The 27,356-nt window shown below is 35.8% G+C and overlaps 1 protein-coding gene across 3 annotated transcripts in view; it reads right to left on the reverse strand.

Annotated features, from left to right (window-relative positions):
• Nucleotides 1-27,356, reverse strand: part of LOC121949023 (inactive dipeptidyl peptidase 10-like) — a 172,430-nt gene that overhangs the window by 3,405 nt on the left and 141,669 nt on the right. For all 3 annotated transcript variants that reach the window (XM_042494609.2, XM_088082896.1, XM_088082897.1), the window contains exons 13-24: nucleotides 25,093-25,200; nucleotides 24,564-24,655; nucleotides 24,426-24,473; nucleotides 23,184-23,305; nucleotides 20,649-20,696; nucleotides 19,945-20,043; nucleotides 14,515-14,584; nucleotides 13,561-13,755; nucleotides 13,094-13,148; nucleotides 12,898-12,997; nucleotides 12,459-12,517; nucleotides 10,023-10,095 (exon numbers count right to left, since the gene is read on the reverse strand). In XM_042494609.2, the coding sequence (XP_042350543.2) occupies nucleotides 10,023-10,095; nucleotides 12,459-12,517; nucleotides 12,898-12,997; nucleotides 13,094-13,148; nucleotides 13,561-13,755; nucleotides 14,515-14,584; nucleotides 19,945-20,043; nucleotides 20,649-20,696; nucleotides 23,184-23,305; nucleotides 24,426-24,473; nucleotides 24,564-24,655; nucleotides 25,093-25,200 (1,069 nt within the window). The remainder of the gene's footprint in view (nucleotides 1-10,022; nucleotides 10,096-12,458; nucleotides 12,518-12,897; nucleotides 12,998-13,093; nucleotides 13,149-13,560; nucleotides 13,756-14,514; nucleotides 14,585-19,944; nucleotides 20,044-20,648; nucleotides 20,697-23,183; nucleotides 23,306-24,425; nucleotides 24,474-24,563; nucleotides 24,656-25,092; nucleotides 25,201-27,356) is intronic.

Raw genomic sequence — 27,356 nt, forward strand, 5'->3', positions numbered from 1 at the left:
GGTCCTTATTAGTGAAAATCATAAAAATAGCCATACTAAAACATGTCGTCCAAAATAGCATTCAAAAAGTCATAGCATGAAAAAGTAATAGTACAGTATAGTATTATCGTCCAAGGTGGCATCAAAATTAGCATGTCATCCAAAACAGCATCAAAGTGTCATACTTTAATGCCAAAATGGCATGAAAAAGTCATAGTGTAGCATATCACCCATATTGACATAGAAATTTAACATTTTAGCTTGCCGTTCAAAATGGCAAATAAGAAGTCAGTATAGTGTTTAATCAAATTTGCATAAAAAGCCATACCATAACATGTCCAAATAAGCATACAAGGTCATTCTATATCATATTTAAAATAGCATAAAAAGGTCATACTATAGCATGTTGTCTACACTAGCATGCTCTCCAAAATAAAATAAAGTTATCATTTACTGCATATTGTCCAAAATGGCATGAAAAAGACCAAGTTTAGCATGTCATTAAAAACATCATAGAAATGTAATAGCATGTTGTCTAAAACATTAATAAGTAATAGTATAGCTTTTTGTTCAAAATTGCATGAAAGTCATACAATACCATGTCGTCCAAAATAGCAAAAAAAAAAAGTGATACTAACTGATGTCGTCCAAATAAGCATGAAAAAAAAATGCTCTATAACATGACCTTGGAAACAGCTTAACAACATCATACTATAGCATGTCATCCAAATAGTATAAGGTAACAGTACAGCATGTCAAAAATAGCATAGAAAGGCAATGTATAATATGTTTTCTAAAATAGCATGCAGTCATAGTATACTGTTGTCAAAAATGGCATAAAAACAAACAAAATCATATAAAAAAAGCATAGAGCATGAAGTCCAAATTGCATGAGAAAGTATGTCATCCAAAAACATCATAGTATAATATGTTGAAAAAAATGGCATAACGTGGCAAAAAACATCACAGTATGGTATGTCAACCAAAATGGCACAAAAACATCATGGGATAGCATGTCATCCAAAATGGCACAAATATGTCATATGTTTTCCAAAGTGGCATAGAATCGTCATAGTATAGTGTGTCGTCCAAAATTGCACCAAATGGCACAAAAATGTCATGGTATAGTATGTTATCTAAAAATGCCTAAAAATGTAATAGTAGGCATAGTATTAATAGTAATAGTATGCATTCAAAATGGCATAAAATGGCAAAAAATTGTTGTAGTAAAGAATCGTCATAGTATGATATGTTGTCCAAATTTGATGAAAACGTCCTGGTGTAAAAACGTCACAGTAGAGCATGTCGTCCAAAATGAAAAAAAATGTCATAGTGTAGAAAAATATTTCTGAAAACGTTGTTGTCGTTCAAGAAATGTATAAAAATGTCATAGTATAGTATGTCGTTCGAAATGGCACATAAACGTCATGGTATAGTATGTCATCCAAAAAAAATCATGGAAACGTCATAGTATAGTATGTCCAAAAATTGATAAAAACATCATAGTATAGTATGTAGTTCAAAAACTCATAGAAACATCATAGTATAGCATGTCCTCCAATATGTCTTAAAACAAGTCATAGTATAGTATGTCGTCCAAAATGGCACAAAATCATCATAGTATAGTACGCTGTCAAAAATGGCACAAAAACATCATAGTATAACATCTCATCCAAAAATGCATAGAATATTTATAGAATAGTATGTGGTCCAAAATGGCACAAAAATGTCATATTATGGTATGCCATCCAAAAACAGATAAAAACATCATAGTACAGTTTGTCGTTAAAAAAATCATAAAAATGTTATGGTATAGTATTTCGTCCAAAATGGATAAAAATGTCATGGTATATTATGTCGCCCAAAAGTGCATAAGTATGTGATCCAAAATAGCATAAAATGGGACAAAATCGTCGTAGTATAGTATGCCATCCAAAAATGCATAAAAATGTCATATTATCGCATGTTTTTCAAAAATCATTCAAAACGTCATAGTTGAGTATGTTGTCCAAAATTAATAAAAAATATAGTATAGTATGACGTCCAAAAATCATCAAAATGTCATAATATAGTATTGTATGTCGTCACAATACCAAACTATACAATATAAGGAAAACAAAGTACAACACCATACACATAACACTCAATATGTGTCATATGTTATATTTGTACTGTATCTGTTATATTGTATTTTAGATACATTTTAAAAATAAATGTATGTTTCTGTACCTCATGGCAATACATGGAAATGAGATGAAAGTGCATTTTTCTTTTTTGCAGCCCAGTTGATATGTTTGATATCAAAATAAAGGCTATTATTCAGTTATTACATATACACAATACACATAAACAAGCAGACAAGCAGTGTCTAAACTATGAATCTACAGCCAAATTATATTTTGGCATAAATAAAATATCGGCTGATATATCTGTCTGCTCTGCTGATATAAGGGTCATATGGTGATGAAACAGAAAATTCAATATCGGCTGTGACGTCTGTCTAAACTCGATTGATATATGAGTCAGGCCGATAACTAAGTTCTTGGCAGGGACGTCTGTCTAAACTCAACTGATATATGAGCTCCTTGCTTCTTATTGACAACGTTATATATATTTTAAGATGATTTTTTTCTCACTTTATTTAACAGTGAGAGTCACATATTTAAAACTAATGGTGGCATCATTATGATTCATCCTGTGGGGCTCATGTACTGTATGTATATTAAAGATGTCCCCACAGTCTGTATAGAGGATGCTCATATGTTTCAGTTGTGATCAAAGTGATGTTCTGCATGTGTGTGAAAGAAAGAGATCCAGTCTGTTGCCTGAAATTCAATGAAATGACTTTCATATGTTTATTTCAAGATCCTCATTAAGGCATTCATGAGACACTGCAATAAGACAAAAACGGACACTTGGGGGATGTCAGTACGAATCAATGCTCCATTGTGTCATTGCAGTCTGCAACCTGAAAAAATGATATAGTATAGTAAGATGCCCAAAAATCAAATGGTCAAACACAACCTACAAGTTATAATATGTTGTTTTCAGCCATTTTTTGACATCTCAAAATTTGACGATTTTCCACATACTATACTATGGCATTTTCAACCATTTCTCGACATGCTAAATTCTGATGTTTTTAGCCTTCTTTTTGACACGGTATATTATGACCTGTCTCTTCAAAGTTAAATTATGTTGTTTTCAGCCATTTATTTGACATGTCAAAATTTAAGGTTTTTCAACATACTATACTATGGCGCTTTCGGCCATTTTTCGACATGCTAAATTAATGAAGTTTTTGGCCTTTTTTTGATCATTGTAGACCACGTTTGTCTCTACAAGCTATAACGTAGTTTTCAGACATTATTTGGAATGTCAAAATTTGACGTTTTTTGACATATTATACCATGGCATTTTCAGCCATTTTTTCAGCCATTTTTTCTACAATTATGACGCTTTTGGCCTTTTTTTGGACATTCTATACTATGTTGTGTCTCTTCAAACTATAATATGTAGTTTTTTAACCATTTTTTTGACATGTCAAAATTTGACGTTTTTCGACATGGTACACTATGTCATTTTAGGCCATTTTCTGACATGCCAAATATTGACGTTTTTGGCCTTTTTTTGACCTTGTATCTATGTTGTGTGTCTTCATTTTTCAAAGTACTACACTGGCATTTTGGGCCATTTTTTGACATGCTAAATTATGATGTTTTTGGCCTTTTTTTGATCACTGTATACTATGTTTTGTCTCTACAAGCTATAATATGTGGTTTTCAGCCATTTTTTGACATTTCAAAATTCGACATTTTGCATCATACTATACTATGGCGTTTTCAGCAAGTTTTACAACATGCTAAATTATGTCATTTTTGGCCTTTTTCGACAGTGTATACCATGATGTGTCTCTACAAAGCTAAATTATGACATTTTTGGCCTTTTTTGGATTATGTATACTATGTTTTGTCTCTACAAGCTATAATATGTAGTTTTCAGCCATTTTTTTGACATTTCAAAATTTGACGTATTTTTGACATACTATACTATGGCATTTTCGGCAATTTTCTCGACATACTAAATAATGACGGCTTTGGTCTTTTTTTCATCATTGTATACTATGACGTGTCTTTACAAGCTATAATATGTCATTTTCAGCCATTTTCAAAATTTGACATTTTGTGCTGTCTTGTCATTTGCAAGTGCCTTCATCGTTTCTAATGTTGTTTTTGACATATTATACCATGGCATTTTCAGCCATTTTTTCAGCCATTTTTTCTACAATTATGACGCTTTTGGCCTTTTTTTGGACATTCTATATTATGTTGTGTCTCTTCAAGCTATAATATGTAGTTTTTAACCATTTTTTGGCATGTCAAAATTTGACATTTTTCAACATAGTACACTATGTCATTTTAGGCCATTTTCTGACATGCCAAATATTGACGTTTTTGGCCTTTTTTTGACCTTGTATCTATGTTGTGTGTCTTCATTTTTCAAAGTACTACACTGGCATTTTGGGCCATTTTTTGACATGCTAAATTATGATGTTTTTGGCCTTTTTTTGATCACTGTATACTATGTTTTGTCTCTACAAGCTATAATATGTGGTTTTCAGCCATTTTTTGACATTTCAAAATTCGACATTTTGCATCATACTATACTATGGCGTTTTCAGCAAGTTTTACAACATGCTAAATTATGTCATTTTTGGCCTTTTTCGACAGTGTATACCATGATGTGTCTCTACAAAGCTAAATTATGACATTTTTGGCCTTTTTTGGATTATGTATACTATGTTTTGTCTCTACAAGCTATAATATGTAGTTTTCAGCCATTTTTTTGACATTTCAAAATTTGACGTATTTTTGACATACTATACTATGGCATTTTCGGCAATTTTCTCGACATACTAAATAATGACGGCTTTGGTCTTTTTTTCATCATTCTATACTATGACGTGTCTTTACAAGCTATAATATGTCATTTTCAGCCATTTTCAAAATTTGACATTTTGTGCTGTCTTGTCATTTGCAAGTGCCTTCATCATTTCTAATGTTAATTGTAAAGAGAAATGTTATTTCGGCATTTTTTTCGACATGCTAAATTATTATGTTTTTGGCCTTTTTTTCAACATTGTATAATCTTCATAGTATAATGTCATCCAAAACACCTAAAAATGTCATAGTATAGTATATCATCCAAAATGGCACAAAATCTTCATAGTATAGTATGTTGCCCAAAAAAGCATTAAAAAAAATCATAGTAAAGCATGTTGTACAAAAACATCATAGCATTATTTGTCGACCAAAATGGCACAAAATATCATAAAATGATCATAGTATGGTATGTCATCCAAAAATACATTTCAGCTTCATAGTATATAGTATGTTGTCCAAAATGGCATATAAACATCATGGTGTAGTTTGTCATCGAAAATAGCACAAAATTGTCATAGCATAGTGTGTCGTCCATAACAGCACCAAAAAGTCATAGTATATTATGTCATCCAGAAAAAAATGTCATAGTATAGTCTGTCATCCAAAATGGCACAAAAATGACATGGTTGAAATGCCATCCAAAAATGCATTTCAACTTCATTTTCCGAAATGGCATATAAACATCGAAATGTAGTATATCATTGACAGTATAGTATGTAAACGGCATATTAAAGTATTTCGTTAAAAATGGCACAAAATCGTCATGAAAAATGGCACAAAATCATCATGAAAAATGGCACAAAATAGACATAATATGGTATGTCACCCAAAAATACATAAAAGCATTTATAGTATAGTTTATAATCTAAGAATGCAAATTCATGGCATAGTATGTCATCTAGAAATGCAAAAGAAGATAGTTAAGTATGTCGTCCAAGAATGCCTAAAAACGTCACAGTATATTATGTCCTCTAAAATGGCACAAAAACTTCATAGTAGAGTATGCTGTCCAAAGTGGTGAAGAAACGTCATAGTATAGTATGTCCTCCAAAAATGCCTCAAAACATCAAAGTATTGCATGTCGTCCAAAAATGCCTAAAAACGTCACAGTATATTATGTCCTCTAAAATGGCACAAAAACTTCATAGTAGAGTATGCTGTCCAAAGTGGTAAAGAAACGTCATAGTATAGTATGTCATCCAAAAATGCATGAAAACGTCATAGTAAAGTATGTCGTTCAAAAATGCCTAAAAATGTCATAGTATTGCCGTCTTCCAAAATGGCAAAAAAATGTCATAGTATAGAATGTCATCCAAAAATGCATAAAAACGTCATAGTATAGTATGTCGTCCAAAAATGCCTCAAAACATCATAGTATAGTATATTGTCCAAAAATGCCTAAAAACGCCATAGTGTTGCATGCTGTCCAAAATGGCACAAAAACGTCTCAGTATGTCATACATGGCATAAAAAATGTCAGTATCGTATGTTGTCCAAACATGCCTAAAAACGTCACAATATAGCATGCCGTCCAAAATGGCATAAAACCGTCATCGTATAGTATGTCGTCCAAAAATGCCTAAAAAAAGTCACAGTATAGTATATATGTCGTACATAGCAAAAAAAATGTCATAGTATAGTATGTCGACCAAAAACGCCTAAAAAGTCATAGTTTTGCATGTCGTCCAAAAATGCCTAAAAAGTTCATAGTATGGTATGTCGTCCAAAATGGCACAAAATGGTACAAAAATGTAATAATTTAGTATGTCGTCCAAAAATGCCTAAAAACAACATAGTGTAGTATGTTGTCTATAAATTCATAAAAAGGTCATATGATAGTATGTCGTCCAAAATGCCATAAAAACATCATCATAGTATAGTATAGTATAGTGTTGTCCTAATGCCTAAAAACATTGTAGTATAGTATGTCGTCCAAAACACCTCAAAACATCACAGAATAGTAAGTCGTATGTGGCATAAAAACTCCATAGAATAGTATGTTATTTAAAAAAGCATTAAAATGTCATAGTCTAGTATGTCATCCAAAAATGCATAAAAATGTCATAATATAGTAGGTCATCCAAAAATGCCTAAAAACGGCACAGTATAATATGTCATCTAAAATGGCACAAAAACTTCATACTACTATATACTACGTCATCCAAAAATGCATAAAAACGTCATAGTATTGCCGTCTTCCAAAATGGCAAAGAATGTGATAGCATAGACTGTCATCCAAAAATGCATAAAAACGTCACAGTATAGTATGTCATACATCGCAAAAAAAATGTCATGCAAAAACTTCATAGTAGAGTATGCTGTCCAAAGTGGTGAAGAAACGTCATAGTATAGTATGTCATCTAAAAATGGATAAAAACGTCATAGTATAGTATATCATCCAAAAATGCCTAAAAACGCCATAGTGCTACATCATAGTGTTGCATGCCGTCCAAAATGGCACATAAACGTCTCAGTATAGTATGTCCTCTAAAATGGCACAAAAACTTCACAGTAGAGAATGTCGTCCAATAATGCATAAAAACATTGTAGCATAGTATGTCGTCCAAAATGCCTCAAAACATCACAGAATAGTAAGTCATATGTGGCATAAAAACTCCATAGAATAGTATGTTATTTAAAAAAGCATTAAAACGTCATAGTCTAGTATGTCATCCAAAAATGCATAAAAACATCATATTATAATAATAATAATAATATATTTGCTGTCTTCCAAAATGGCAACAAAAATGTCATAGTATAGCACGTCATCCAAAAATGCATAAAAACATCATAGTAAAGTATGTTGTCCAAAAATGCCTCAAAACATCATAGTATGGCATGATGCCCGAAAAGGCACAAAAATGTCACAATATAGCATGTCGTCCAAAAATGCCTAAAAATGTCACAGTATAGTATGTCGTACATAGCAAAAAAAAGTTATAGTATAGTATGTCATCCAAAAATGCATCAAAACGTCATAGTATAGTATGTCATCTAAAAATGCATAAAAACGTCATAGTATAGTATGTTGTCCAAAATTGCCTCAAAACATCATAGAATAGTATATTGTCCAAAAATGCCTAAAAAAAACAGTGTTGCATGCCGTCCAATATGGCACAAAAACGCCTCAGTATAGTATGTTGTACATGGCATAAAACATGTAATAGTATAGTATGTCATCCAAAAATGCATAGAAATGTCATAGTATTGCATGATGCCCAAAATGGCACAAAAATGTCACAGTATAGTATGTCGTTCATAGCAAAAAAAATGTCATAGTATAGTATGTCATCCAAAAATGCATCAAAACGTTGCAGTATAGCATGTCATCTAAAATGGCACAAAAACTTTATAGAAGAGTATGTCGTCCAAAGTGGCGAAAAACCGTCATAGTGTATATGTCGTCCAAAAATGCCTCAAAACATCATAGTATTGCATGTTGTTCAAAATGGCACAAAAATGTCACAGTAAAGTATGTCGTTCATAGCAAAAAAAATGTCATAGTATAGGATGTCATCCAAAAATGCATCAAAACGTTGCAGTATAGCATGTCGTCCAAAATGGCACAAAAACTTCATAGAAGAGTATGTCGTCCAAAGTGGCGAAAAAACGTCATAATGTATTATGTCGTTTAAAAATGGCTCAAAACATCATAGTATTGCATGTCGTCCAAAATGGCACAAAAATGTCACAGTATAGTATGTCGTCCAAAAATGCATAAAAACGTCATAGTATTGCATGTTGTCCAAAATGCCTAAAAGCATTATAGTATAGTATGTCGTCCAAAATGGCACAAAAATGTCTCAGTATAGTATGTTGTACATGGCATGAAAAATGTCATAGTATAATAAGTCATAAAAAATGTCATAGTAAAGTATTTCATCCAAAAATGGCACAAAAACTTCATAATAAAGTATGTCGCTCAAAATGGTGAAAAAATGTCATAGTATAGTATGTCGTCCAAAATGGCGGAAAAAAGTCATAATATAGTGGCACAAAAATGCATAGTAAGGTTTGTTGTCAGAAACGGCAAAAAACTTTGTAGAGTAGTATGTTGTTCAAAATGGCATAAAAAAAATTCATAGTATAGGATGTCATCCAAAAATGCATAAAAACATCATAGTATGGTTTGTTGTCCAAAATGGCATAAAAACATTACAGTATAGCATGTTGTCCAAAATGGCACAAAAAATAGCGTAGTTTGTCGTCCAAAACAGAATCAATTAGTCATAGCATAATATGTTGTCCAAAATAGCATTACAGCGTCATAGTATAGTATGTCATCCAATATGTCAGTATAGCATCATAGTAAAGAGTGTCGTCTACAATGGCATTAAAAAAATGTATGTAGTATGTTTTCCAGAACAGCATCACAAATCGATCGTAATGTCGTCCAAAATTGCATAAAAACATTCTAGTATAGTATGTTGTTCAAAATAGCATATACATGTCACAATATAATGTGTCATCCAAAATGTCATTAAAATTTCACATCATAGCGTGTCATCCAAAATTGCATAAAAATGTCACAGTATAGCATGTCCAAAAGAACATCAAAAAGTCATAGTATCTTATGTCATAAAAAGTTATATATAATACGAAGTAGCATGAAAAATTCATAGTTCAATATGTTTGCCAAAATAGCAAAAACGGTCATAGTATAATATGTCATCCAAAACAGCATAAAAAGGCCACGTAATAGTATGTCGTCCTAAAAAAGTATGACAATCTTATAGTATTGTTGTCCAAAATAGCACAAATAATCCTCGTATAGTATGTTATTAAAAATAGCACAGAAAGTCATGATATCGTAGGTCTTACAAAGCAAGCACAAAGCCATCGTATACCATGTTATTGAAGTAAGTAACAAGAAAGGTACTTGGCAGTCTGAGATTCAAACTTTGGATCTCTGTTTCCATAACACAGGTGGCTTATCCACTGTTCCATAGGGACAACATGGCTTGCGACACACCTGACAACTCGAGGCAATGATGTCATATGTGCAAAACTGATGTAAAACTGATGTTATACTAGCTGGCCAGCATGTTGTTTAGCTAGAGTAACTAAAACAAAAGAGTCTTTCGCTGAATCTCTACTCACCATCTGCCGTGCCGTGGATAATAAGAAAGTCCAGAGGACTCGGTGCTGTGATGTTACTGAGCAGACTGGAAACCTGCCAGAGACAGTAAACAGTCAAATGAGCCTTCACAGACTGAAACAACAACAGCTGTAACATCACTAACGCTACATTTATTAAAGCTAATTAGCAATAAAGCAATGTAAATTTCACACACATTTCAGGAATTTGTGCTCTTATGTTCATGGGAGTAAACAAAGTATTTCAGGTTAGCAATAAGAACTCATGTCTTTGACAGGCTGTACAGCTGATGGTTTTAGATCTTTGAGAACAGGAAAATACCACCACAGGCAGGAATGGATTTCCATGAACAACGGCTGTTTCTGGTGTTGTGTTTCTCAGCTTTGGTCATTCTTCCAGGAAGTTCAAATGAAATACACTTTGAATTCCCATTACCAATTTTCTTTTATTACACTAAACCAAGGAGTATGGGCAATATTTACAATTTCAACACTGTTTCCAAGAAATCATCTGATTTCTTCCACTCTGATATGATGCATGGCTCCTAATATTACAATACCCATGGGCAAATCTTTGTAATCTTGTGCAAATTCTAAATTCTTAACATTTGCAATAGAGCCTTTTCACAGCAGATGTTTTACATTCTCATGGCAGAGAAATCTCAGGTATAATTAATTACATCAACAATGTCTCCGGTCCATGAAGCCATGCCAGTGAGCCAGCATGTGCATAACTTGGGCCCTCAAGCTGTTATACCTAATAAATGGAATGCAGCTGCTATGATTTATGTTATTAGTTACAACTGTACTTTTTTCCCGATGCAAAAGGGAACTGAAAGTTTATTATTTTACTGGTTTATTAAGTCAGGCACAAAGCTTTAAAGGGTCCTATTATGCTTTAACATATTTAGATATTTATTTATAGTATATAGTGTTTCAGTGCAATATTCATATGAAACATGACCAAAGTTTTTTAAAATCAGTGAGAACCAGGTTGGAAATTAGCACCAGTCACCAATCAAATGCTTGTAAAGTATACAAGTGGTAATGAGATTTCCTTCACTAGTCAGCCAAAACAACAATGGTAATCTATTGAGGGGATGATAGATTTTGGAGTTTACCAGTTTTAATGGCAGGTGGACAAAAAGGTTGATTTCAAACCCTGGTTAGTTCCCATAATATCATGAGTAACTTGCATATCTCTAAGAGAACCATGAATTCTGAAAGGTGCATACAGGTTTTGGAGCATATCATACATATCTTGCCATTTAGTCAACATCTTTTCAGGGATGTCCCTCCTTCTTCCAGCAGAATAATGCCAAGCCACACTCTGCATATACTTCAACAGTATGGCTTTGCACTAAAAGAGTAAAGGTGCTAGACTGGCTTGCCTGCAGTCAAGACCTGTCTGCAACTGAACATGTGTGGTAAATACATATGTAGATGTAATCCCCCTGAGCAAAAGAATGAGAATATTTGTTTACCTAGATTAGAGCTTTGATTCTCTGCCCAAGTGGGCCCGACCCACACCCGCTAGGTTCAGGCCAAGCTGGGCTGTCCACATTAACATTTATTTATTAAATGTTTTAATGAAACGTACGCATACTAGACACACCAAGGGGCACTTCCCGCTCTGCAGAACCTGTCATGCACGAGATAACAGGAGAAGTGGTGTGAGGAAACACTCCAGCCCTTAGCTTGTAATACATGTTTTAATATTTAAAAATATGTCATAATATATAAAATGTAATATGTTATAGGCCTATTTTTACAGTACACATTTAGGTTTTTAATCAGGCTCAGGCCCATAACTGCTGCTATGGGTCGGGGTTGGACAGAAACTGTGCGGGTTTATGTAGGGTCAGGCAGTCAGAGCAGTAAGCTAGTATGTATAACAGCTGTTATGTATTCCGATAACTGTGTTGCAAAATAACACTGGCAGTCGGGGAGTGTCATGATCTGACTTTCAATCTCTCCACACACATAACCTCGACTATGAAAGGCAGCATCTTTCTTCAGCTGCCGATATGAGCTGCGCTGTGTTCAGATCTTACCACTCTGTAACTCCAGACAGCAATAACCTGTTATTGTGTGGAGAAGTTGTTTTCAGAGGTATGAGACAAGAAATGTGACGAGGACAATGACCACAGCTCTCTGTGAATTTTGGATTCCACTTCAACCAGCGTCTCTGCACAATGCCCCTCATATGAATGAAAATAGCAGGTGTGCCTGGAAACTTCCTCTTAAGACCTCCTGCTTCATCCCGGTCGCTGCACTTGCAAATACAAAACTGTCTTATTTTCATGTTAAGTGCCATAATAAACCTTTTTAAACATGTCTAGCTTGCATTCAGGAGAGTGTTGTTTATGACACTGTACTGTATGTTGATTCAAAAAGAGAGAATAATGAGCATTTCATGGTATAATTAATGTTCCGTACTTGGTATCTGTGATCCTCTTTTGCTGGGGAGCCAAAGTATCTCTCAGCGTAGGCCGACCCTGTATGAGGTTAAAAAAGGGAAACAGAGAGCATGGACAGCATTGCTTTTTTGAATTCACTTACTATTCACTCATGATAACACTTCAAAAGCCTTTTAATATTACATCTTCACTGAATATTGGACTTTGTGACAAACAGAATATGACACTGATGATTATTGTTGCACCACTCTATTTATAAGCCCTCTGAATTAGACAGCGGCTCAGTTGTTTAGTGTTCTTTTATAAATCAAATCCCATTATCATGACTGTTCCAAGACTGAAATCGATCATGAATACAATGTGGAGTAACTGGGTGAAATGTCACATTTGGGATAAGCCACAACTTCAGATCATTGTAATATTGTAAGTCTGTATGATATTATATCACTGTTTGATACCATGGAGTCTCCAGTTGGTTATAGGTGCGACAACGATGCCACACTGGAACATGGAGCTGTAGGAGAGGAGCAGGAGAGACGAAAGAAATCCCCCATACGCCTGGAAATAAAAACAAACATGGCTGCTTTTAAAGAATGTTGGGTAAGAAAATAAAATCCATTTGTTATTTGTATTTATTAGATACAGTTGTGTTACCTTTCCATAAACTCCGACTCTGTTGCTGTTGATGTAGGGAAGCCTGACCAGGTGCCTGAAAGATTTACAGTGACTTCACTAAATGGTAATAATGAAGTAATCCCTTCCTAATATGACTACAGTTTGTCTTTGGCATCCCAAATTCAGCTGAATCTTAGCTAATTTAGCTTCAACGGTCTGAATTAACCAAATAAAGTGTTCCAAAGTGTTCTTCTTGGTAACACAATCCCTTTGTCTATCCCTTGTCTATCTATACACATTTGTGTAGTTGTGCTGCTACAAAAAATGATTTTATGCACCAGGGGTTAGTAAACGTATTATAAAGAAATGTATTCTAACACCACATAAAATGACTCATGAGCACCTTCAATATAAAAAATATCAGCATTATTTGGAGAATCCCATGCAAGTTTGTTGACCCAGTCTAGTAGAAACAACAGGATCATTAAAAAAAAAAGAAATCTTACTCCAAAGCTGTGATCTGGTCCTGAACATCAACAGTTCCCAGTCTCTGGTGAACCTCATGCAGGACCCTCTGACCCAGGAGCCCGCTGCCCCGGCCATCCAGACGAGCCACGATGACGCTGTCTGAGCTGGTCAGCACCGACTCCCAGCTGAGAGAGAAGCGGTCGCTCACTGCCTGACCACCAGGGGCGCTGTCACTATGAAAAGACAGTATGGGTTTAGTTATTAAAAAGCCAGAAACCTGTGAAAATTATGCAACAACCAGAAAATGTAAGATTACTATGGTGATTCAGCCCTAAAATACAATGTCCTCTTGCAGACCCTTGTAATTGTTTTCATGGATCTATCAGCTTTTTGAACAATGGCTGACTGCTTCTCTTTCATTATTGGAATACTTAAAGAGTTCTTATAAAGTAGAGTACAAGAAAAACAGTCAAGATTAGAGGAAAGACGGAAAAATTTGTGATGGGTAAATCAGCAATTGACCCTTTAAATCTGCTTCATGACCATTTGTGGGCATGAGCAGGGGAGGTGAGTGCCAGGGGTGCTGCAGCGCCTCCTACTGACAAGGGATGGAATAAACAGGCTGTAAACAGCTGGATATTTTACCATAACTCATGGGCTATCTGAATATTTGTTGTAAATTTTGAACAGCACTTGATTAGATACATTTTGAAGTTTTGAAGCTGTTTTTGAGGTTGATAAAATATCGTGTACGCAAAGCACTTCTACTGCCGTCTCACGTAAGCATGTGAGTATTTACACTGTAGCACCCTTCCGCCAAAATACATTTTCGTCCACATGCTTGTGGAGGTCAAGACCCCTGGGTTGGGAACCTTTGATTTAAGGCACAAAACTGCATCTTGATTTGTAAGCATTCCTTTCTTAGCTTTATGTAATAAACCATTGAATGGAATTATTGTTTAACAACATATGTAAAACATAAATATACATACACAATCAGCAGGAGTGGATGCTCTTTTGATTCATCCAAATCTATTGGGACAATTAACTCCAGACGAAGTGCTGCAAAACAGAATGTCATGATTTAAATATAATGTCATGGCTACTTATATACAAACCCACCCATCATCCTCATCATCATCTACCTCATCATATGAGTGACTCCCAGCCACACATTATTCCTACTGTTGTAACCACAAACAGGCATCATAGTAATCACACCGGTGGAGCCAACATCAACAATTTAAAGACAATAAAACCACAGACAACCATCCTGCTGAGGAACCAGACTGCTGTGACCCTCAACATGACCCTACTGAACTTACGTTCACTGTCAAACAAAACTTTTTTGAAAAACTTTAATGAACTGGTTTTAGATCATAAGATTGACTGTTTGTTTTAACTGAGACATGGCTGGGCACAGATGCACCAGCTGCCCTCGTGAATGCTTCCCCACCAAATTTTAACTTCATTTTTTTTCTCGAGGAGTAGTAAAAAAGGTGGTGGCACTGCCTCCAGCTACTCAGATAGGTTTGGTTTTTTTTTAAGGAAGTGTCATTCACAGTGTCACCACCTTTGCCTTTGTTTTTAGCAGCCCTCCTATTTTATGTTTGACAATCTACAGACCACCCAAACACTGTGCTAATTTTATTAACGAATTCTCAGATTTACTTTCAATTATCCACACCTCTTACAATAAAATCATTATCTGCTGTGATTAATTATAATGTGATTATAACTTACACATGGATAATAAGTCAGACCCCATCGTCTCAGAGTTTTTAAACCTGGGGGGGTGCAGAGCTTGGGGGTGGTTTTTAGTCCGTTCGGACCTGCCACCCTGGCTTTGCCTCCTGTTCTTTCTTTTCTTTATATTTAAGTCATAACTGCTGATCAGTGACCCTAGGATCTTCATTGTTTCTTGTGTTTTAGTTGAATGTACATCTGTGAAGGCACGATTAATGCTGAAAGGTACATACAGGTTTTGGAGCAACATATGCTGCCATCCAAGCAACATCTTTTTCAGGGACGTCCCTGCTTATTTCAGCAAGACAATGCCAAGCCACATTCTGCACGTGTTACAACAGCGTGGCTTCCTAGTAAAAGAGTGCGGGTACCAGACTGGCTTGCCTGCACTCCAGTCTGAGTCCCATTGAAAATGTGTGGAGCATTATGAAGCGCAAAATACAACAACACCCTGGATTGTTGAGCAACTGAAGTCGTACATCAAGCAAGAATGGGAATGAATTCCACCTACAAAGCTTCAACAATTAGTGTCCTCAGTTCCCAAACACGTATGTTGTGTTGTTAAAAGGAAAGGTGATGTAACAGTGGCAAACATGCCCCTGCCCAAGTTTTTTTTGGAAAGTGTTGCAGGCATCAAATTCAGAATGAGTGAATATTCACAAAAAAACCAATAAAGTTTATCAGTTGAAGATTAAATAACTTGTATTCAACTAAATATAGGTTCAAAAGGATTTGCAAATCATTGTATTCTGTTTTTATTTATGTTTGACAAAACGTCCGAACTTCATTGGAATTGGGTTTGTGCTTATGTAATACATTTTTGCTACCTATATTTCAAATTCACAGCTTAAAAGGGATAGTTCAGATTTTTTTTAAGTGAATTTGTGTGGGGTGCTTCTCTATAGCAACTGTTTTACATATAGTAGATGTCAGTCGGCACATCCCCAGTTTGGAGAACCAGACTGGAGTCTGACAGAGAAGCTAAATAGACCCAACTGCACTGCTGTGGACAGGGTCAACAACAAAACATATTTTAACCAGCTAAGGCCCACCTAAAAAAATTAATGTCAGTTGTAGTGTACGCTATATTAAGTGTATGTTCACTGCCTTAGATTTCCATCAGACAACCTCACACAGGCTGCTCTAACTCCGGATTTCCACCGCTTGCATGTGCGTTGTGTTACGGCTCTGCTGCTGTTTTGATCTGTGCCCCGTCATCTGTTAATCCACACCGGTTGCGTTTTGAGTCCGGCACGGCGCAGCACTGCCGGATCAGCTGGAGTGGCGAGACTGAGGAGTTCCTGCGGTAATTACAGAATCACGTGCATTATATTGGCACAGAAAAAGAGGTAATAACTCCATTCACTCCATGGACGTATTATAGCGAAGTCAATTCACCGCAATAACTCCCAATAAGTTGCTACATGCCATTTCCTTTCTATGGTTGTCCTTATAAAAGGATGTGTGGTGTCAAAAATAGTTTTGTGGATTTTCACCTCCCGAATTAGCTTCTCCTCGTCCGTGTTGCCGGTAGTGACCTTTGAAAACCTGTGATCTGTTAATCCAGGTCTGGAGCCGCTCATTTTGACGTTTTGTTGATGTAGTTAAGTGAAATACTGTCAGACGGAAACGTGGAGTGTTTTATTCTGAAAAGTAACCGGATGTTTTAATGTTGTACCGCTGTCTGATTTCTGTGTGTTAAATTCGGCTGAATTTATGCAACGTGATCCAGCATATGGCAAAAATAGGAGGCTTGTGGATCAGATACGCAAGCCTCCTATTTTTGCCTATCCTATCCCCAACGCAGCAGGGCCAGTGGAAATTAACACATAGACTGGAGTGTAATCTATTTGCTCCGCCTGCCGTGATGGATCAGAGCCAGACCTCACACGGATCTGGTGGAAATTAGGGGTTACTTGTTAACATGGGCGCCAAAAAAACCCCAAGACAGGTTGTGCTCTGCTCACGCAGGCAGCATGTTCCAGGCTTTACAGACGCGATAGATGTTTTTGACATTGGATCTTGCGCTGAAATCATGGCAAAAGCGGCATTATTTAACAATGTAGAAATGAGAACGAGCTGATCAGACCTAATAATGAGCTCAAAACTCAAGGGGAAGCCTATCAAATGAGTGTTTTGTGTTTAAGGATGCACTGCAAGTCTAGTTGCCTTTAAATTCTTCTGCATGTGCACCGTGACCTGAAAGACTAAGAATCAACAGGTGTGATAAAAATCATTAAACACCCCAAATAAACCTGGAATAAACACGGTGGCTCATGCATCCTCTTGATGACAGGGCGCCCATCTACTCAAAAGGCCTGTAATACGTATCTCATTGTCTCTAATAGTGAACACAGATTAGAGAAAGGATGCCATATGGCCGTCCCCTCTAATTGAAGCAATGTACGCCTGCGTTTCTGATTCCAGGTGTGTGTCATAATCAGCTCAAAAAAGCTCAACACCTGTTTGCTCAGTTGTGTGACTTTGCCTGTCTGACATTCAGATGTGAGTGAGCCTGACTGTCCAGCTGATGGGCACATACGCTGGAAATCACTACTGTCACCAGCACAAGTAAACAAGTTACACTTTGGCTAAAATGACCATTTTTGTCACACCATGTTGACAAGAAACCCCATTTTCTAAGTAAAGGAGGAGAGAAACCTTTTCAGCTTGATTCCTCGCTGATTTTTATTTTTGGCCATGTAACTGGATTTCTTATCTTCTTTTTTTTTTTTTTTACATGTGAGCATGTGGATGGCAAAGACATCAGACAGGGGAATTATCACCATGACAGCAGATTGGCTGTTGGCTTTATCCAAAGTATTCGCCATCCACTGTGTTTTTGTTGTTAGGCAGTGCTTTTCATTACTTTTTTATGTTGTTCAACTAAATACAACAAACAAAGGAGGTTGCTGTCATGTTTTATGATGCATGCGTCTATACTGACCCCAGATTGCAGTGTGTATAGAAGCAAGTCTGCAGCTGTCTGTGTCTGCTAACAAACTGCAGCCACACTGGTGCTTTGTGCTACATGTAACAGGAATACTGCACTTTCTAAATGATCGTGTGTATCAGTTACTCACCCTGTGTTATGTTGAAATCAGGAAGAAAACTGTTTTGCTTGCATGCTTCCACGGTGAATGAAGAACTCAAATCAGCGAGTATTATTTATGAATTAAAGACAGGGGTTCACATTTAACAACAGGAAACCTATATAAAAGCATCTGTTTACAAACTCTCACAACTTGTGCAGTCTAATCCAAGTCTCACTTATCCAGTCATATGCTCACTTCTACTGAGTCCTGAATTCATCAAGAATGCTTGCTGGTTTGGGATGTTTTGCTCACCTTGGAGGCATGTAAGAAAAACAAAGTTTTCTTCCCAGATTCACCATAACGTGGTGAATTTTCTATATTACTGGAGAGGGGCTAAAGAGCAACAGGTTGCCTCCCCCTGGTCTGGAATCAAACTGACATCTAGAATCAAAATGAAGGCAGTATTTTGTATCACCACTACAGTTTGGTGATTCTACCAAAATAAAGTGGGGATAGGGGAAAAATACAGGGATGTAATGATTCACTCAACTCACGATTCACAATGCGATGCTCTCTCTCTCTCTCGCTCTCTCTCTCTCTCTCTCTTTTTTTGAAATACAAAATGAGATTTCAGAAAAATTATGTCTGAAAAATGTAATTTTAAACAAAAATTGTGGAAAACACTGCACTGTCTCTTCTAAATGTAAAACACAAACTATACAATGAATGCATTTCTGGACATTCACAATGTCCCCTGCTGTTAAAAAAACAAAAAAACAAAACCTTTCAGTAAGTTGGTCTTTTCTCACTCGTAGGTGATAAGCTGGACTCCCTCTTTGGCTCTTGTACTCGTTTGGGCGAGTGGGGTTGCAGCTTGTCAGTGTGGTTTGGCCGTGTAGTCATAGTTAAGGAGAAATGTGTGTAGGCGGGGCAGACTGGAGCTCCTGATGCCGACTCTCATACTGCATCAAGCTTTGTTACTTTGTGACTTAAGGAAGCGCAAATCCACCACACTTCCGACATGAATGGAAGGTGCATTTTCTATTTCAATATCGCCTGTCGCTGATGATTTCACTCATGGATGTATTGATTTCACTACAACACATCCATGGTCGCGAAGCATTTCATTAATCTTATTTACGTTTTGTTTTGGACGTGATGTAGAACGCTGAACCTGTAGTGACGTAGCACGTTGAGCAAGCGAAGGCATAAGCAGCTTACTCTCTGCTGTTCAAAAAAAGTATTGCGGTTCATTTGTCATCTCACCGATTTGAATCCTACATATTTTCTATCGATTTTGAATGGCCTCGCGATGCATCGTTACATCCCTAGAAAAATATAAACAGAAATTTACAGAATGTTATTACAGAGCACCTGCTTCCCTTGAGTAGCCCAGTTTATTGTGTGCATGGAGACACAGTGTATGTGAAAAGTTGCATTTTAACCTTGTGTTGCTTCTTCACTCACCAAATTTTACTCATTTAGTGAGCAAGGGGAAAAATGGTAGTCTTTGGTGAAGATTAAAACAAACAAACAAACAAATAAACAAAATAGAAAATAGTAATAGTGTTGATAATGACAATAACATGGGGCACCTTAGACAATTAAAAATCTTGCACATAGATAACTGCAGTTTCATACCAAAGTTGTTGATTTGCACAGTTCTTCTTTCCCACTTGGGCATGATCCTCTTCATTAGTGCATGCCTTAAAACTGTGTTGATTTCCACAGTCTTGTGCTCTGTATGACGGGGCAAGAAAAAGAATTGCTTTAGTTCGAAGAAAACTCACACCTGCACAAATGCAACAACAAAAATCCTGTATTCATTTTAATGTCTTGCTTGACCAATAGCTGTTAAAAATAATCCTAATTCTGTTCTTGTCAAACACTCAACAGTCATTTTTAAAGTCAGAGAGAGAAGAAACTGAAAGACAGTGTACTAGGAACATTTTGCCAAATCAATGTCACGATAAAAGTGGATTAATTACCATCCGTCAATCTGCCAGCCTGTTGGAGAGCAGGAGTCCCCAGACGCTGCTCTGAGTGCCTCTGATGTTCGCTCAACAACATTTTAAGCACTTAACGCCTTAACCTTAATTGCATCCTCATTTCCAGTTTATTTTCTGCAGTCAGAAGTAAATCTCTGCTTTTGAATTCTGGACTTACTGACTCATGACCTCAGTGACTTAATCTCTCAAAATTAGTTGACCAATTAATGCACTTTGCAGACACCGGAGACAAAATTCAGCCCTGCTCCAAATATAATGAATAAATCTATCTGATGCAATTGAGTGAAAGAGTCTAAATAGTAAATTGGTTCTATTTGTCATTGCAGGAGTACTTACTATTCATATCACTTAGTTTGTGAAGGGTAGTTTGGGGTATTCCAGGACCTGGGGGGGAAATATTGTAGGTCAGGAAATGTAACTTTATCACACATTCTAAGACAAATGTGGAGTCTTTGTGGTAAACTTTAAATGGTAACATCCGTATTCTTCGACTATTACAGCACAACTTTTCACAGTGGGCAGTGGAGAAATCAGCTGCGATGTAATCCTCACAGGCAATCAAGCAGTCAATGTGCATTCACTCAAAAGTGTTTGTTTTTGCCACTGACAGGCTGTTTATATTATGGAAAGGATCCCCACAGAGATAGAACTTTTGTTTAAAAGATTTTTTTTTTAAAGGTGCATTATGTAAGATCTGGACATCATTTTAGTTTAAAACATTCAAAAAATGAACCATCCCCTCTCCCCCCTGTCTTTATTAAGCAAGGACCATGCATAAAAAACATTGATCTCAAAATGAGAAGATGATTCATTCCAGATTTAGCTATTAGCTAGTTTACATCTACGGTCCCTGGGAAGGTTCAAACAGAACAAATACCTAACACTAAAAGCAATATTCACACATGATAAAAACATTACGATACAACTGACAATATGAACAGATACAAACCCTATCATCAGAGTGTGAAGAAGTAACACTTTGTTTTTGTATTTTATTGAAGATATCCACTGCTAAGCAGCCAGGGAGGGGCCACCTCCTCTGTTATAATTCATCCTGGCCTGAGAGGCAAAAGTGAGTCACTGTAGCCTCTAGTGTGCTACAGGAGAGGATGACGAAGTTGAACCAACCAGAGTCAGTGGATACAGATTTATAATAGATCCATGGTGGATACAGCATCCAAGGCTGTGTTCCAAAAGTTGTTCCACTTGCCCTCTCTATGCAATGCCATTTTAATATTAAATGGCTGAGTCTGACTATTTGGAATTAACATTACAGATATCAGCAACTTCATTTTGACTAGAAGTAATTACATTTTGACTAGTCACAATTTTAATTCAAGATATCTATAACATCATATTGTCTCGTCAAAACAACAGAGATATCCAAAATTCAGTTACGACCAGTCAAATTACGGATATCTCCAATGACATCATTGAAACGGACAATCGACTCGTCATGCATCCTAAATAACAATTGCAGATAAATGTAAGTTAGTTTTGAATTAAGATATCTCAAATGTCTTTTTTGACCCTCAAACGTCGTTTTGACTCCTCATAATTGTTGTGCATGATGTTGCTTGATCCCACCCTAATGTCAAGCATAGCCATATAAGCACCGGATCCCACCTGTTCCCGCCTCCCCAATTACAGATCTCCACTACATTATTTCACCTAGTCAGAACTGGAATTCAGGATATCTGAATATTAAAGTTAAAGATATCGATGGTTCTAGATATCTCTAATCACAGTTCCTTTAAAGATATGTATAACTTAATAATAGATATCTCCAAATCAATTATGACTATCCATAATTCCAGTTTGAAATATATACAAAATTTTGACTAGTTATTATTCCAGTTCAAAGTTTCAACAACATCATTTTGACTATGTGAAACTCAATTGATTTATTTCTTAATCATAAATTTTTTTTTTTTTAAATATATTTATACATTGGTAATCAGCTGCATGACTTTCTGATATGATAATTTTGTGTGTGATCTTCATAACTATTATTTACAGTGGTTTTATATCTTGAAAAACAGCATTTCCCCATACATTTACAGATAATGTTGGAAATACAGAAATCAAACAAGTTGAACAGAACAAATATTCAATATGTAATGTTAACCGAACTGCAATTAATTATATGACAGTTTTCAATAAGCAACTATCTGCTAATGGACGAGTGGATTTTTATATGTGTAAGCTGACCTGTACACACCTACGAGATATATTAGGAGACCTACACAGAGCTATGAGATATTATAGAAGAAGTAACACAGAAAAGCCATGGTGAATAAACCTGTATTTTATTTTAATTTTAATTTATTTACCAGTTTATCATCCTCCCCTTCTTGTCTGTCTCACCAAGGGCGAGTGCCACAAAAACATCCCCAAAATCGCTATAGTCAAACCCTCCAGACTCCACTGAAATACAAAGTATTAAAATACAATACAAATTTCATCATCATAAAACACACTTTTTTCAAAGCAAAATAAAATTTAAGATAGTCGTCCTGGTTTATCTCTCCAATGTTTTGGCCAACACCAAGTCTGGTTTGGTTGAAATAAACCTTTATTTTACTTAGTTGGAATTTAAAATATGGTTACTCCCTACATGTTAAAATTACTGCTCATTTCAGCAGAGTGTGGTGGGTTTGGTGATGGCAAATTTGGGGCTGATTCTGCTTTAACAAAAAGGATCTTCTTGGTCCTTTCCATCATGTTGTCAGACACAATCAGAAAGAATCTGCGCCTGTCAGTGGCAAAAACGAGCACTTTTAGTTGATGTAAAATGACAGTGCTCAGTTGCAGCCAGTTTCTCCACTGTCTCACGCAATACTGGACCAGTTTCAAATATCAATGTGTCACCTCTGCAGTTGAGGAGAACATGTTGATAGTTCGGGCTAAGAGAAGCATCGTAGTAGGTGCACTTGGATTTGAAGAGGGAGCAGGTGAGGCACTCTTTACGAAATGGATCAACAGTGGAGACTCTGAAAAAATTATGTGAGCACAAAAGAAGTTGAAATGAGACAATTTTGACATTCAATCAGTGTGTTTCGAGCCTTCAGGCTAAAGAGAAATTCAGAGAATGTGGCAAATAAAATGTAGTAATAAATACATATTAACACTATAAATTAGCTCATTAAGTAGGTTTCCATCCCTATTTTAATGCATGGCTATTTATATTATATCTATTAAAACAAAGTCAAAATATTACAAGAACAGTTTTAGTTGTATCATAAAAATAAGACATGCTGGAATTACTAGGTAGCTGAAAGGTTATAGCACAAAGTCCACGATTCAGTTCTAGCCTTTGACCTTTGTTGCATGCTCCTCTTTCTTTCTCTCTGTCTACACACTATTATCGGCCAAATAATGTTATCAAGGCTCCTAAAATATTTTTTAAAGGGACAATTTGCCCTTCACTCAAAATTACATATTTTTCCTGTTACCTGTAGTGCTATTTAATAGTCTCTATTGTTTTGAGTTTTTAGTGGCCAGTTGTTGGAGATATAGGCCACAGAGACGTCTGCCTTCTTTCTTAGTTTATGTAGGATCTATTTTCTCTCCACCGAACTACACCCTCAATCATACCACAGCGCAGAGAGGCTCGTGCTTGTGACAGCGCGAGATGTAAACATTAATGGCGTACTCCTCAGCTGAGCTGACATGTTTTGACTCAAAATTTACCAAGGAATGAGTAGAATAGACAGAAAATTAGTAAAAAAGGAAAAAAAAGAAAAAGAAAAAAGAAAAAAAACAAATAAATTCAGAAATGACCTGGAAAAACTGCTTAAAAATTATTTAAAAAAAAACTGTGACATAATTTCTAATGTTATGTTTTATTGACAATCAGAAATAAAGTTTTTCTCTTGCTTTTTTCTTTTTTTTTCCATGACATTTTTCCCTAGCTTATTTAGAAATAATTTTCTAAATCTCTTAATTTCTTGCAATTTGTGGAACATTTCTTAGCAAGTAGCTCATTGCCTTTTTTCTCATGTTTTTGTCAGAAATTAAACCAATTTGCTCAGGGTTTAAAGGTTTAAATACTTGTAAAAAGCATTTAAAAGCAGTAAAAGAAAAATGATGTTGCCCCAGGTTTCATGGTACCTGTACAACTGCTGTTGCGTTGAGCCTTCCTCTGTACTCAGGAAATAACTGAAAAACAATAAGGAACCTGTTATTCCAGACTTCATATTGTACTATGTATGGCGTTAATATTGCATGGTGTCAATAACTCAGCCTTACACTGAGTTTGTGCTTTCATCATAAGCCAGAATTTGAGAGACTTCCCAGCTTCCCGAGGTCAGGTGGCGGATGTTGACCTCTTGGCCCTCAGACTGAGAAGAAAAAGAGGAAATACAACACAACAGAGCAGACAGAGCATGTTATGACATGACCTCACATGCCCTACATTTTGTTTCTAAAACTGAGCCTTGACTTTCAATCTAAAACTTCTGTTCCACTTATTATCTCTACAGAACCTAATTTAATCTTGCCCACTGCCTCCGGTGCATCTACTGTACAACACCCTGCTTCATTTATTAATCTGAGTGTATCCTTAATTCTCTGGTGTTTCAAGAAATGTAGTTAGAATATAATGTAATATGATGAGACTTCAGACTGGAATAATATGAGCAGTATGAATAACTGAAAGGCCCGTACGACAGATAAGAGGACTAAAAGAAAAAAATATATATACAGGCATGAGTAATTGAAACAGTGAAAGCACCTCACTAAATGTACTGATTGTATTGAACGTTTGTAATAGTTTTACTTGGTTGGAGATCATGGTGATATGGTTGAATGTCCCGCGGCCGCTGTGTTTTAAGGGCATGGTGATGAAGAAAGTTGTGCAATCCTTGGAAAATACAGGCTCCTCATTCTGGGGAAAAAGAGACAAACAGCAAACACAGACAAAGTAGTTAAAACGTGACTAGAGGAGGAAGAAAAAAGAATAGATGAAGTTATGAGCACTGACTGTATCTGTTGGTTAAAATAAAAAAGAAAAGACAAGAAAAAAGAAAAGTATGAGAGGCATTTCTCCTGTGAAATATGTTTTGGCTAATAGTTTTATACAGTATCATGCTGAAAAGTCATCAGGTTATTGGGATCTACAGGAATTTGCCATTTCAGAAGTGTTTTTCTGTAATGTCAATTTTCCAGTGGCTGTATAGGCCTATATTTGAGACAGGCCTGTCTCCTGTCCTGTTTTACAAATAAAATGTGTTATACTTCAAGTTGTTCTCATTCACTGTTTGTACCTACGAAACCTATGAAAATACAAGACTGTAATTTATGTATGACCCAGACAATAATTTCTTTTTATTATTTAGTTAGAATTTAGAAAAAAATCAGTCAGACTAATTGGTTGTAAAGAAGGAAGGTAATTAGTTACAACACTAAATGATATTAAAAACAACAACAACAATAAAACAACAACAATAATAATAACAATAATAATAACAATAATAATAATAATAATAATAATAATAATAATAATGATGATGTGGATGATGATGATGATGATGATAAGAATTATTATTATTATTGTTATTATAATAATTATAATATGACTATTATTATTATTCTTATTATTATTATTCTTATTCTTCTTCTTATTATTATTATTATACACACTTTTTGGGTGCCTTTTCTCAACTGTTGGCTGTTGTGTGTATTGGTTTTGTGTTTTTATCGTGGGTGATTTCAATATTCATATTGATAACCCCAAAGATGGCAGTGCAAAAGAGCTCTTATGCATCCCAGAAAATTTTGGTCTTTCCCAACATGTGACAAATCCAACACATAACAAGGGTCATATTTTAGATCTCATTATTTCTAAAGGTCTACACATTTCAGAGGTCATGGTGAGAACTGTTGCCCTTTCTGACCACTACTGTGTCCTCTTTAAAATGACCACAGCTACTGATACCAACAGAATTCAAACAGAGGTTATTAAAAAGCATTACATTAATATAAACACATTATTCACAATTATTATTATTGCACAATTATTCAACCAGGCTTTTACACCTACACCAGCTCTGATTTCACCCTCTGTCAATGACCTTGTGAACAGTTTCAGTTGTATTATTTAAAAGTTATCGATGCCATTGCTGTTGTCTTTGGTAGGAAAACAGCTCAATAGTTAATACTTCACTACAGTAAGGCCTTTTTCCACGCACCCTGAAAACTGCAGTATTTTGACCTGTTTTAAAGAAACAGAATCTGGATGCCTCAGTTATGAATAACTACAGGCCCATATCAAACCTGCCATTTCTAGGAAAAATTATTGACAAAAGTCGTTTACCAGCAAATTAACACTTTCTTGGTGCAAAATAATTATTTTAATGCATTCCAGTCTGGTTTTCAGTCGCACCACAGCACTGAGACTGCACTCAAAGTTTTAAATGACATTGCACTGAATAGTGATGCAAAAGTTTCAGTTTTGGTTTTGCTGGATCTCAGTGCTGCATTCGATACAGTCGTCATTAAGATACTGGTCCACGGACTAGAAGAGTTTGTAGGAGTCTCTGGTAATGTTCTGAACTGGTTTGCATCGTATTCACAAAACAGCGATTATTTTGTTTCAATTGGTAATTTTGTGTCTGAGCAAACAAAAATCACATGTGGAGTTCCACAAGGGTCCATTCTTGGGCCTCTTCTATTCAATATTCCCATGCTCCCTCTTGTTCAGATTATGGAATGCTACAGCTCTTACCATACCTATCAGACACAGCGCTACATAACTGTCAACACAAGGTTACGGTCCATTACATTTACTAAATAAATGGATGTGCCAGAAATTTCTGCAGCTTAACATGGAAAAAAAAAATAAAAAATACATTTGGCCCCATACAAGAAAGATGAAAAGTCACTGCTCATCTTGAATCCATGGACTTAAAACCTACATATCAAGCCAAAAATCTTGGTGTACTTATGGACCTAAATTTCAACAGCCACATAAAAACAGTCATAAAATCAACCTATTAACTCCTGAAAAACATTGAGGGATTTCTATTTACACAAGATAGAAAA

Source organism: Plectropomus leopardus, chromosome 10 (assembly GCF_026936395.1).
Source record: "Plectropomus leopardus strain MGB_pleo_1.0 chromosome 10, ASM2693639v1, whole genome shotgun sequence".
In the NCBI taxonomy this organism is placed as follows: Eukaryota; Metazoa; Chordata; class Actinopteri; order Perciformes; family Serranidae; genus Plectropomus; species Plectropomus leopardus.